The sequence below is a fragment of the Anopheles maculipalpis genome, chromosome 2RL (genome assembly GCF_943734695.1).
Source record: "Anopheles maculipalpis chromosome 2RL, idAnoMacuDA_375_x, whole genome shotgun sequence".
In the NCBI taxonomy this organism is placed as follows: Eukaryota; Metazoa; Arthropoda; class Insecta; order Diptera; family Culicidae; genus Anopheles; species Anopheles maculipalpis.
Genome location: NC_064871.1, coordinates 84,684,843 through 84,697,629, shown reverse-complemented (window position 1 = coordinate 84,697,629; position 12,787 = coordinate 84,684,843). Strand labels below are relative to the sequence as shown.

The 12,787-nt window shown below is 45.7% G+C and overlaps 4 protein-coding genes across 4 annotated transcripts in view; 1 reads left to right on the top strand and 3 right to left on the bottom strand.

Annotated features, from left to right (window-relative positions):
* LOC126568604 (elongin-C) overlaps positions 1-12,787 on the bottom strand; it is a 589,072-nt gene that overhangs the window by 459,289 nt on the left and 116,996 nt on the right. The gene's annotated exons all lie outside the window — the stretch shown is intronic.
* LOC126568538 (28 kDa heat- and acid-stable phosphoprotein) overlaps positions 1-12,787 on the bottom strand; it is an 89,067-nt gene that overhangs the window by 10,652 nt on the left and 65,628 nt on the right. The gene's annotated exons all lie outside the window — the stretch shown is intronic.
* On the bottom strand, positions 1,262-3,407 carry LOC126567982 (NEDD8 ultimate buster 1). The gene is made up of 4 exons (XM_050224370.1): positions 3,022-3,407; positions 2,736-2,946; positions 2,427-2,669; positions 1,262-2,362 (listed from the first exon to the last, which is right to left on the bottom strand). Exons 1-4 carry the CDS (start codon positions 3,405-3,407, stop codon positions 1,274-1,276), a joined length of 1,929 nt encoding a protein of 642 aa, XP_050080327.1. The 3' UTR covers positions 1,262-1,273.
* On the top strand, positions 5,493-11,884 carry LOC126568657 (phospholipid-transporting ATPase ABCA3-like). Its single transcript, XM_050225172.1, has 7 exons — positions 5,493-5,768; positions 6,764-8,004; positions 8,070-9,441; positions 9,515-9,821; positions 9,895-10,844; positions 10,914-11,636; positions 11,705-11,884. The coding sequence occupies exons 1-7, from the start codon at positions 5,497-5,499 to the stop codon at positions 11,877-11,879; spliced, it is 5,040 nt and encodes a 1,679-aa protein (XP_050081129.1). The 5' UTR covers positions 5,493-5,496; the 3' UTR covers positions 11,880-11,884.

Below are 12,787 nucleotides of genomic sequence, written 5' to 3'. Positions count from 1 at the left end.
ACTCTTTATCATATAATTCGTTTGATATTAAGGAAAAACAAGAAAAAAAATTCATTCATGCATTGAAACTCATCAGCTCGTTCTTCCACGCGAAATAAAGATCGTGAGTTTATATTTTAGGGTTTTACATGGTTAAGGATCAATAAAAAAAAACAATATGAATTCCTATATCACTATAAAAATCGTTAAAAAGTTGACAAATTACAAAATATGAAATAAATGTGATTGAAAAACAAAGAAATCTGTTCCTCTAGATAACATGTTTGAATTAAAAGTATCGCGACTATTTTGGAAGACAATCCAACCCAAAACGGGTGCGATCTTCCTCTGCGTCAAGTACCCCAAGGAGTTCTCCAAAGCAGGGCAAAGCAAACTGGGTAAATTTGTGCCGAATATGGACTATATGCTAGCCAGGGGACGTGGTGGAGTAGGCCACTACACCCCGGATGGGTATTCCAGCACAGAGTGCACTAAGGAGCAAATACAGTGTGTTAAGCGGGACTTGATCGTTGGTGACGACGCGTTCTAGCTGGTCCTGGAAGCTCAACTTACTGTCGAAAAGCACTCCCAATTCTCTGACACAGCATGGCACCATGGTATGGCAGTTAGGGACAAGTTAAGGAAGGCCTAGCCAAGTCTTAATTTAGATTCTAAATATGACTGGGAGAGGATTGGTCGTTGTATTCTGGTGATGGTATATTGTTTATTTATTTATTTTTTTCTCGGTTGGCCCTAAATTAGGAAAAACTCGGTCACCATATTCTTTTCTTCTTGGCTTAGTGGCCTTTTATAGGTCCTGCCGGATAGCTTCATGGCTCGTTAGACTTGTTGATACCACCTAGTTGGATAGTATTCATGCCCAGATCATGCCGTTTGAAGTCCGGCGCCGGTATCAAACATACGTTAAAATAAAAAAAGGGATTAGGTTTTTCAAAGGATTGAAAAATAAAACAAGTGATATGCTCTCCGATTTAATTCCGGTTTAAATACAAGCAATATCGGCTTCAACCTTAGAAGAAATGGCCTCCCTATCTGAAACGATCCTGAGGAAGAAATTGCAACAATTTTCCATTGTGCCTCCCGTTAACTTGGTGTAGAAGTCAGCCAAAAATTAAGGCATAATGTGTTTGACATCGTCCTACGATGTTTTTCGCTTTCTCTCTCTCTCTCTCTCTCTCTCTCTCTCTCTCTCTCTCTCTCTCTCTCTCTCTCTCTCTCTATCTCTCTCACTCTCTGCTCTATTACTTACACTATTTTGGCACCTGTTGGTCAATCAATCCATGCCGAGCAGCTTCTTGTACTGCTCCAGCAACTTCCCTTCCTCGTCGAGGTGCAAATCCAAATGCGAATCTTCGTCCACCGTCCCTATGTCCTGCGAGAAACTCTTGAACAGTATGTCTAGCATTTCCTTTTTGCGCTTTTTCTCTTCCTTTTTTGCACTGTCGTCGTCGGCTTGGTGGTCGGTGGAGCTTTTGGCTGTCCCTTTGCTTGTCGATGGGTTGTTTCTTTCCGACGTGTCAGTTGACGAGCCCGGTGTGTTTCCTTCTTCGGCTAGCTTGGAAGCATCCTTCTTCTGATTCCACTCAGCAATAGCACGCGACAGTTCCTCACTGTAACGACCGTTCTGTACGTTTGCAAGAAGATAATTGGTAGCACGATCGTAATCGTTTGCCGTTAGCTTGAGCGCTATTTTCGCTACTTCCGGATCGAACCCAAGCGTTTCCAGCTGCTGGTTGAGCTCCTGATCTACCACGACCGTACGAAGCAACTCCTTTTGCAGTTCCACGCTATTAGTTTCGAGCTCGTTCAGGGCACCGTTTATATCGTTGGCGCTTTTCTTTAGCGCCAGCCCAGCCATTTCCTCCGGATAACCCATCTCCATCAGCTGATCGACAAGCTCGAGTTTAATGCGCTGGAAATCTCCCGCCGAAGTGTCGTGGTCGATCGTTTTATAAAGCTTCCGTTCACGGGCCGAACGCTTTTCGTTCGTTTCGCGAATTTGTCTACGATTGTGGATGAACTCGATGGAGGCTTCCACATCGTTAGAGCAGGCGCGCAACGCTATACGACATTCCTTCATCGAGTAACCGCACTCGATCAGCCGGCTCAAACAATCGTCATCGATTCGGAGCTTTAACAGTTCCGTTTCCACCACACGGAACATGGTCCGGGCGTCGTCCCGTTTGTTTTGGTGGAAGAACAGAACCGCCTTAAGGAGATGGAGGCGCACAAGCGGAATTTTTTCGTTCGACTGTTCGCCTCGTATGGCCGCCACACGTTGCATGTTTTTACCGTAGCTTTGCTGGAACTTAAGCTCGCAAACCTTAAGCCTCTCTTCCGCGTCTGGAAGTTGGTTTAAATTCTACAATAATAAAACGGATTAATTAACATTAAAATCAGAACAATTTTTATCGGAAAATTGTTACCTTCAAACATAAATAGCACCATACAATGTCCAGATTGAGCAAGGCGTAGTTATCGACGACGTTCAGCAGCTGGGAATTGCACGCACGGAAGTCGTGGTCCGCTTCCAGCAGCAAGAGCAACGCTTCCTCATAGTTGCCTGCCTTCATAGCGGTTTTACCCTTCTCATACAGGGTGAGACCCATTAGGAGAGATTTCTTTTCCTCCTTTGGAAGAAAAATTGCATTTCCCGATTGGTCCTCAATCTAGAATGTGATAATACAATTATTATGAAAAATAGTATACAAAATATTGCCAAAAAAATCACTTACGCTCAAGAAATTCGAGCTATCGTTCTCGTTGATCAGCATCTCTGCGTCAGTGCGAAACTTGTGGACACGATCGTACGTGGAACATTCTCGTTTCGCTTCTTCCTCGCTGTGTGCCAACACCAGTGCCATGATTGTGGCACCGTTCGTAACCTTTTGCTCTTGCAGCGAACGAACGCCGCCAATAATCTTGCCCGAGGAAACCAGTTTTATCCTAAAAAGAAAAGCGCAAAAAACGTTTCACAACATCTTCTACGTCACTCATCCTTTCGGCACATCATCCCCTTACTTGCGTGCATCCAAAGAAAGCCGTTGTCCAACCAGTTCACACAAATGGTTCCCCTGTTCCGTGATCTTCACCTTCACATCAAACTCCCTGTTCGAACCGGTCTGTGTCGGTGCTCGGATTCTGACCGTAGCAACACCCGTCCTCTGAAATTCATCCTTCGCTTGCAGCTTCTCCAGCGCATTTCGCTGAAGTGCTGCTAGTCCTTCCTGGCAAAGTTCGGTCGTTATGCCAAGTTCCGGTCCAAGCTGTCTGGCAAGGTTGAGCATTTCCACCGTATTGGTATTTCGATCCGGTGTTAAATATGGTGCTTCCCACAGCTTTATTCCACGTTCGTTTAGTTTGGCACGTAGCTGAATTAGACGGTTTTCCTGCTGTAACAACTCCATCGTGTTGAGGACGTGTTAACTGATTTGACGATAATGTATTGATGGTCGGACAAAGCACGACAATGCGAGATAAGAATTGACTAGTTTTGGGTAAGGCCACACAGCACTGTAATGTTTATTGAAGAACGCGTTACAAGATCACAAGGAAAACAGCACGGAAGCTGCACCGGACATGGTGAACCGTTTTGCGGCCGGCTTTTCTTTTTCGCTGATTAATGCTAACAGAGAATGAAAAGGCGAAAAAGCAAAACAAATCGACAGCCGTATGTTTTGACGTTTCGTGAACATTGCGCAAGATGTAGATAGGAAAGATGTGACAGTCGCACAAAGTGAAGGGTGTGTATAGAATAATTTTTAAAAACATATTGTGAATCGTTAAAATATGTGATATTTTCTATATCTTAAAGTAAACGCATAACATTTTTACAGTTTTGATATAATACTCGAGAAGGCCCCTCCGTGGCGAAATTTGTTCTTCACTAAGCGAAAAACGCCGAGAAGTATGCAATGTGTAGCATGTGATGCCAAAGATGCATAGAATGTTTTCAGTGTAACCAAAAATGGTTGAATTAATTAGTACAAAATATATTTGAAATTTGAAATTAACTTCCTTTTCCCCATAATGAGCTTAAACTCAGAATCCTACTATGCATCCATGGTCGGCCAACGATCGATTATCACGGCCTGTGAAGTGTGCTTGTTTTCCTTATTTTTTCATATTTCTAGGCTTGGTCATAGGCCCTATAGGGGTCATAGACGAGGCTCGTACTCGTCCCATAACTTCTCTGGCGGGGAGGGAGGATCATTTTGATACTAAAGGAGTTCTCTAGTCGGCGGGGGTTCCCTGTCCGGCGCGGCTCCCCTGGCGGCCGCAAACATCGCCCATAGGTTAATCTGCCACTGCTGGTAAGTGTGTAACTTCTCTTAGCATTCCTACTGTTAAGGCGCCTAAAAGTATGCAAACGGTAATTTTTATATTTTTTACTGTTAGTTCAACTTCTCCATAGTCTTGTGTAACTAATTACAAAGCACAAAGCTACAAGACTAAAAAAATATTTAACTAATTCCTTCCATCAACAAGGAGCACACTTATGTAAGATTGTCTTAATTTGTAACCAAAAAAAAAAACACACACACACACACAATTTCAATAAACATACCTTACATTAGAGTTACAAAATTATAATTTTTATTCAAACGAGAAAGCGATAAACACCAAAACGTGCGTACCAAGGGCACATACATGTTCAAGACGTATATGACTGCAACTTTCACGTGTGCTTCCGGATGAGGTTGCACTTATCAGCTTGCTTGTCTCATGAATCACTAGTTTTAAAGCCACGAATACCAAACCCATCAATACCGATCACTATCGAATGGGACTCACATGCGCCCATGCGGTCGATGCGGTCGGTTTAGTGACAGTAATGGTTCGAGAAGCAGTGTTTGCTGCCATTCGGTCGGGGTACCTTTATCGTACCGCCTTATCAAAGTGCTACTGCGAACTTTATCAATTTATCCATATAGTAGATTTCGTACATTTGGCGGTAGAAAGAGGGGTTTTTTTTTGGCAGAAGTTGGTTAACATCGAAACAAAAGTTTATCACTGCAACAAGGCGATAAGGTGCCAGGTGGATAAAGATGGGTTTGGAGTTTTCCGGAAATTGGATTCAGGTGTGACGGGCTAGTTTGTAGCTGACTACCGGCGGAATAGTACGGTCTTCTTGAAGGCTGGTTTCGGTGCTAGCACCGCATGCGCCTTTGCGCATTGTACGGTGTACTTGATCAAGTGATCGATCGAGCTCGAAGTGAAAAAGTGTTAAAAGGAGAGAACAAGAAATCCCCAACAGTTTTTAACGGCTCTGTAGGGAATCTGCTACAGGTAGTTGTGTAACGTCAACAGCTAAAACCAAAAAAAAAAAACATCGGAAGCGAAATTGTGAGATTCATAAAAGTTAAGTGTCAGTATCAGTGTTGTACTACATTTTAAAGCTTTCTAATCTCATCAACCCGTAGTTCGAAAGTGTAACTTTCCTAGTGATTTCCTCACAAGAGTGTCAAAAGTGTCCACTTAGTGTTGTGAAACAAAATGGCTATCCTTACCGCACAATCGACAAGCACGGCCGCAGCGTCAACGCTCACCCAACCGGCCGGAACATCCGGTTGGGGTAAGTTCACGTTGCTGCTGTGGAAAAACTTCCTACTACACTGGCGGAGCAAAGTTTCCAGCCTGGTCGAGATCTTCATTCCACCTCTGTTCATGCTGCTAATGGTGGGACTGCGCAGTTTAACTGAAATCGAACATGTCCCGCACGTTTCCGTGTATCAGCCGCTGGATATCACCAACTTTAGCGCTATCAGGTAAGCTGGATGGATTAGGTTAACATCAGTGGGTGGAACTCATCGAAAACGGGTGCATGCAAGTTATCGCAGATATCCAATGTCTACTTCCATCAAGCCTAGTCACTGTGTCCCGTGGGTTTTTTTTCTTTATCGAGTTGGCCGAGTTTGCAAAACAAGCCACGGCAGTCTGTATCGGCCTAACGGGGAAAAAGCACAATAATTAAAACGGACCCCTACGTAACGTCATTAGACCGCGGGCTGAACAGTTGAGAAATTGCGTCGATTGATAAGGCGCAGAGGATCAACAGAATTCTCATTGTTCCATTGTATCGTAAATTCACTTCTATTTTGGGCATATTGAATCATGCAAATGCTTACTGGCTCACTGCATAATGTTAGGCAATCTATTCGCACTAATAGCTGCTACTTTTTATCGATTAATACTGCTCTTTAATTAAAACTCCACTATAATTACTGACTGAAACAAAACGGGTGGAAGAATCCGCCATTGTTGGATCGATCAAGCGAAGGAATGATCGGTTCCGAATTCTCGCCCAATTCCTTGTTACGTTTTTCGATCCACCCGGATCAAACGGATTTTTCCTAGATCCCGGAGAAGAACTAGTTCCCAACAGTGTATCCGTGGTCCGACGTGGTAATTGTTTTTCCTGTACTAGCCATGAGATATAGAAGAATTGCGGACCAAGTTCAACTACAATTTCCCCTAATTCCTTCGACAGATTGGAAAGGCACCACTGGAGTGCCGATGCCCAACATCCGTAGAGAAGCCAGAGACGAAATTTTCTCAAATCTGAAAGAGAACCCCCCAAATACTTTCAATAGACGAATTCATATTCCTAGGATTCTTTCCTCTTTAAACCTGTATTTTATATTTTTCATTCTTAGTTTTTTTAATCCACTTTCTAACTCAGCTTTCTGCCACGGTTAAAAAATCATTAATTTATCCTCAGTGCAAACAAACAACCCATTACACACTAATCTCTGTTTCGCAGGAGAAATCTAGTTGTGCCGTTCCAAGATACTATCGCTTACTCACCTAACGGCCCTGCACTGCGCACTCTAATGGGACCTGTCGGTGAGTGGATGAATATGGAGGTACATGGACTAGCGAATGCATCCCAACTGCAAGACTTCCTGCTCGGCACCAATGCCTTTGCCGGAGTCGAGTTCGACATACGGCTCAATGCATCCAGCATTCTACCCCAGCGTCTGAACTATCGGTTGCGTTTCCCCGGCGAACAGCGAGCCCAATTCACCGTCGGCCATAGCTGGCAGACAGATCGTCGCTGGGGATCGCGTCCCGATGGTGGGGCCCGATTTGCGGAGGACAGCGATGGTGGACCGTCGCCCGGTTACTTCCGGGAAGGATTTCTCACACTACAACACTATATCTTTAAAGCGTTTCTAGAGCAGGTGAAAACCATCCCGGACCCAGTGCCGGATGTGTATCTGCAGCGTTTCCCATATCCACCGTTTCGGGAGGATAGTTTCCCATCCAGCCTGACCACGTTCCTGCCGATTTCGGTAATGTTGGCATTTATCTACCCTTGCATAAGCATCGTGAAAAACATTCTGTTCGAGAAGGAAAAACAAATCAAGGAAGCGATGAAGATTATGGGCCTCCAGAACTGGGTACTGTGGAGTTCCTGGTTTGTGAAGTGTTTTGTGTTTACACAGATATCGGTCATTCTGGTGGTACTGTTCCTGAAGGTGCCCTGGTACTCGACACCGAACGTATCAGTGTTGACGTACTCCGATTGGGGTTGCATCTGGTTGATCTTCTTCGTGTATGGGATTGCGATCATCACGTTTTCCTTCATGCTGAGCACACTGTTTTCGAAGGCAAATTCTGGTGGTGCTGTGGCAGCCATTATATGGTTTCTAGCGTTCGCACCGTACATTATTATGGTGCAGGATTATCGAAACTTGACCGTATCCCAGAAGCTTGGTTCGTCGCTGTTACTCAACTCGGCTATTGGGTTTGCAATGAGACTTGTTGGAGTTTATGAGGGTACTACGCAAGGTGTGCAGTGGTCGACCCTGTTCCATGACAGCGATGTGGACGATATCAACATTGGCCAGATGCTGCTGATGTTGCTCGGCGATGCGGCCATCTATATGCTAATTGCGCTATACATCGAGCAGGTATTTCCCGGTGACTTTGGTCTGGCTCAACCGTGGTACTTCTTCGTTACGAAGCGATTCTGGTGTGGTGAACGTGTCTCCTCTAATGGTAGGTACACTATGGTACTGTTTGCCACTAAAACTTATTTAACATCTATTTCCTATTTCCCCCAGAACCAGCAGTTCGCACTGAACCCAGCAAAACGGACGATATTATCGAAGCAGAACCGAAGGGTCGCATCCCGCGCATTCAGATTCAAGAACTTCGGAAGGTATATTCGAACAAAAAGATTGCCGTCGAAGGGCTTACGTTCAACATGTTTGAAGGGCAAATTACGGCTTTGCTAGGCCATAATGGTGCCGGTAAGACTACCACCATGTCGATGCTGACCGGTATGAAGCGTCCCAGCTCGGGTACCGCTATTATCTGGGGTCACGATATAAGAACGGAGATGAAATCGGTCCGCATGTCGCTGGGATACTGTCCCCAGCATAATATCCTTTTCGATGGGTTAACGGTGCGTGAACATCTTTACTTCTACGGACGTCTAAAAGGACTCTCAAAGCTGCAAGCCCAATATGAGATCGATAAGTACATCAAGGCACTCGAACTACTCGACAAGGCGGACGTACGCTCATCCAGCCTGTCCGGCGGTATGAAGCGTAAGCTTTGCGTCGGTATTGCATTATGTGCCGGATCGCGTGTAGTGCTCTGCGATGAGCCCACATCCGGAATGGATCCGGCAGCAAGACGTGCACTGTGGGATTTACTGATCGCCGAAAAAACGCGCCGCACGATGATCCTATCGACGCACTTCATGGATGAAGCGGACATGCTTGGTGATCGTATTGCGATAATGGCGGACGGTAAGCTGAAAGCGGTTGGATCATCGTTTTTCCTGAAGAAAAAGTATGGCGTTGGATATCGGTTGATCTGTGTGAAGAGATCCGAGTGCGATGTGGAACAGGTAACAGATTTGCTGCGAAAACACATCCCCTACATACAGGTGGAGTCGAATGTTGGCTCGGAGCTGTCCTATTTGCTGCAGGAGGAACATTCGCGTGGATTCCAAACGTTGCTGGAAGATTTGGAAAAGCATGGCGAAGAGCTGAAGATTTGTGACTTTGGCATTTCACTTACTACGCTCGAGGAGGTGTTCATGAAGGTGGGTTCCGACTCGACCGGAGTGTCACAGATCGGGGAGGAAGCAAGTGTGCACAGTTTGCACTCATACAGTACCGGGACGGATATGGAATCACGCACCACGATCGACGATTACGAGCTGTTGGAAGGATCGCGGCTGTTTTTATATCAGATATGGGCACTGTTTCTGAAGAAGATCTACCAGACCTACCGGAACTGGTTCTTATTGGTGGTGCAAGTGTTGATTCCGGTACTGTTCGTAGCGGTAACGATCGCCGTTGTGCGGAACTGGGGAGGATCCGGTAATATGCCACCTCGGGCGATAGGATTACGCTTCTACAACCCGTCCGTAACGCTTATACAGATGGAACCGGAACATCAGATTGGTTCGCTTCAGGAAAGGTAAGTAGCATAAGCTCGCTGGCAGTTTAAAAATGAGGAGACCAAGTACATTTTTGTCCCAACTATCATTCAGAATCCTGGACAACTATATGCGACTCTTCATCAGTATGCCAAGCTTACCGTTACGCCGTGAAGAGTGGATGGAGGACATATTTTTGCAATTTGCCAACACGAACCTGATGCTCGTAAATCGTCAGTTTATTGTTGGTGCTGGCATCTTGAACGATAACTTGACCGCTTGGTTCAATAACGAAGCGCTGCATTCGCCTCCGGCCGCATTACAGATGATGCACAATGCACTGCTCAAGACGTTTACCGCATCGTCGGGATACAATATTTCGCTTACGAATTCACCTCTGCCATACACAGACGAGACGAGGGTAAGGAACCACTTGAGGTTGTACTGGGAGCAACTTGAAGGCATATGGATTCATTTGATTCTTTCTTTTGCAGCTTCAACTCATGCGCACCTTCAACAATCTAGGCTTCCAGTTGGCTTACTACACCGGCTTTGCAATGTCTTTCGTGGTTGGTTTCTACGTCATCTTCTACATCCGCGAACGTGTCACAAAAGCGAAACTGCTGCAACTCGTGAGCGGTGTCAACCGTTTGACCTACTGGTTTACCGGCTTCATCTGGGACTATCTAACATACGCGTTCGTGTGTATCTTCATCATCATAACCGTAGCCATCTTCCAGGAGCCTGGATTTAGCACCGGTGGTGAAGTGTTTCGTCTCTACTCTGTCTTCCTATTCGTTGGAGTACCAGCACTACCACTGACATACATCGTGACGCTTTACTACAACGTCGCACCGGCAGCATTTATCCGTATCAGTGTGGCGTACATCGTCACCGGCACGGCACTGTTCATCTTTGTCTATCTGCTCGGTACGGACATGTTCGAGCTGGAGGAACTGTCTGAGGTACTATCGAACGTGTTCCTAATCTTCCCACACTTTGCCCTGTGTGATGCGATCGTCAATCTGAGTCACATGTCCGTTACGATCGATACGTGTGATGCAGTACGGCCGCCAGGTGTTACTCCACTACCGATCTGTGAGGAGGGTCTACACTACTACCAGTGGGAACGTCCCGGCATTGGACGCCATCTGTTCTACTGTCTCACGATGACCGTTGTGTACTTCGTGATACTGTTTGTGCTCGACTTTAAGGTGTTAAAGTTGATCGTACAGAAGGTACGCGAGTGGTACCATCGCAAGCACTACAAAACGAACACGGGATCCGGTTCGGCGGAGATCGATTCGGACGTGCAGAGGGAGAATGAACGTATCGCTGCCATGTCGGTTGATGAACGATCGCGCACCAACCTAGTAGCGCACGAGATGACAAAGTACTACAATCGATTCCTTGCCGTAAATAAGCTCAGTGTGGGCATCAACAGGTAAGCCATTCTAGCGCCATCTCGTCAGGACTTGTGCACATTTACAAACAAATTCCCCCCATTGTTTAGCTCCGAATGCTTCGGACTCCTCGGTGCGAACGGTGCCGGCAAAACGACCACCTTCAAGATGCTGTCCGGCGACGAAACGATCTCGTTCGGCGATGCCTGGATCAAGGGTCACAGCTTGAAGAGTGAGCTGAAGAAGGTTCACCAGCACATCGGCTACTGTCCACAGTTTGACGCACTGATCGAGGACCTTACCGGGCGGGAAACGTTGAAGCTGTTCTCACTGTTGCGTGGCGTCCCGCGGTTTAACATCCCGTTCGTCAGCATGTATCTCGCGCGTGAATTCGGCTTCGAGAAGCATCTGGACAAACAGGTCAAGGCGTACAGTGGGGGCAACAAGCGTAAGCTAAGTACCGCCCTTGCGATGCTCGGTAACCCGTCGGTGGTGTATCTGGATGAACCAACGTCCGGGATGGATCCGGGTGCGAAGCGTAACCTTTGGAACGGTGTCTGTAGGGTGCGTGACAGTGGTAAAACGATCGTACTTACCTCGCACAGTATGGAGGAGTGTGAGGCACTCTGCACCCGGCTAGCCATCATGGTAAATGGGGAGTTCAAGTGTATCGGGTCAACGCAACACTTGAAGAACAAGTTCTCGCAGGGCTTTGTGTTGACGATCAAGGCGAAACGGGTGGATTGTGGGGGTAAGGGGAAGGAAAGCGATACGCTCGATCTGCAGAACATTAAGGATCACATCGTCACACAGTTCCCGGATTCACATCTCAAGTAAGCGGCGAGTTTGAATTATTTGAAGACGTAAATTAATTCGTAATGTGATATTTGTGTTCTTCCAGGGAGGAATACCAGGACCTGTTGACGTACTACATCCGCTCGAATAGCATGAAATGGTCGCAGATATTCGGTGTTATGGAGCAAGCGAAACAGCAACTGAACATCGAAGATTATTCGATCGGACAGACGAGTCTGGAGCAGGTGTTCTTAGCTTTTACCAAGTACCAAAGAGAGTAGTAGTAGCAGCGCAGATCGATCGACAGATGAACCGATGGAAGTAGGACGATAGATTAAGAAATTTCTATTTTAAGAGCTCTTTTTGTTTTGTCATCAATTGAATGTAAAATATTGGAAATGAATATAACAGCGATCAATTTTACGATAATTTTCTTCTTTTGTTGATTTGTGTGTTTTGTGTGTTTAAATCTACGGCTGTAAGATAGTGGAGGGTAGGTCATGTCTACTATACGTTCCTTCTAGGAGATACTAGACGTGTGCTGCACTTGCTGTTCTCTGTTTTGCTGCGTATCCTTTTACATAGTCCTGCTATATGTTGCTGCTAAGTGTTTAGAAGGGATTAGGAGTGCTTGCTGTCTAAAACCCTACGAACATCTACGCTATAGCTCATTCTCGTTTTGTGCGTTAAACGGCTATCCCGGGCAGGATTATCGCCTGAGATTATTCTTAGCGTTTCATCGCGTTCCTTTGAATACTTCGGTAAACGTTTTGTCAGCTTTATGCAATGCATCGCATGAACTTCCCAGTTTCCAACGAATATTATCTCTGAACTCTGACAGTTTTCTACAACGTCACGACACCGATAGCTACTGATACTGCTGCTAGAGCTAGTAGCAGTGTGAGTGTTAGATTATTATAAAGGCAAACACGAAATACGACGTGATATACCACGTTATAACGTTACGATTTCCCTTGCTCTCTGCGTATATTCTGGGGCCGGCCGGTCGGCTAATATCCGACAACAATATTTACAGACATCAATGCGGTTAAACATCAATACTCATTAGAAACGCGAAGGGGAAGTTTAGAAACGACACGTGCTAGTAAACATGCAACGTGAGGGTTTCGGTTTTAGTTTGGCAACATCTACACTTAAAATCGATACAAAATGGGAGACAAAGTTACTC

Coding starts and splice junctions, on each gene's coding strand:
- LOC126567982 (XM_050224370.1), bottom strand. CDS start 3,407: ATGGAGTTGTTACAGCAGGAAAACCGTCTAATTCAGCTACGTGCCAAA. Junction 2,947..3,021: donor CTTTCTTTGGATGCACGCAA/GTAAGGGGATGA, acceptor TTTTCTTTTTAG/GATAAAACTGGTTTCCTCGG. Junction 2,670..2,735: donor ATAGCTCGAATTTCTTGAGC/GTAAGTGATTTT, acceptor ATCACATTCTAG/ATTGAGGACCAATCGGGAAA.
- LOC126568657 (XM_050225172.1), top strand. CDS start 5,497: ATGGCTATCCTTACCGCACAATCGACAAGCACGGCCGCAGCGTCAACG. Junction 8,005..8,069: donor TGAACGTGTCTCCTCTAATG/GTAGGTACACTA, acceptor TATTTCCCCCAG/AACCAGCAGTTCGCACTGAA. Junction 10,845..10,913: donor CTCAGTGTGGGCATCAACAG/GTAAGCCATTCT, acceptor CCCATTGTTTAG/CTCCGAATGCTTCGGACTCC.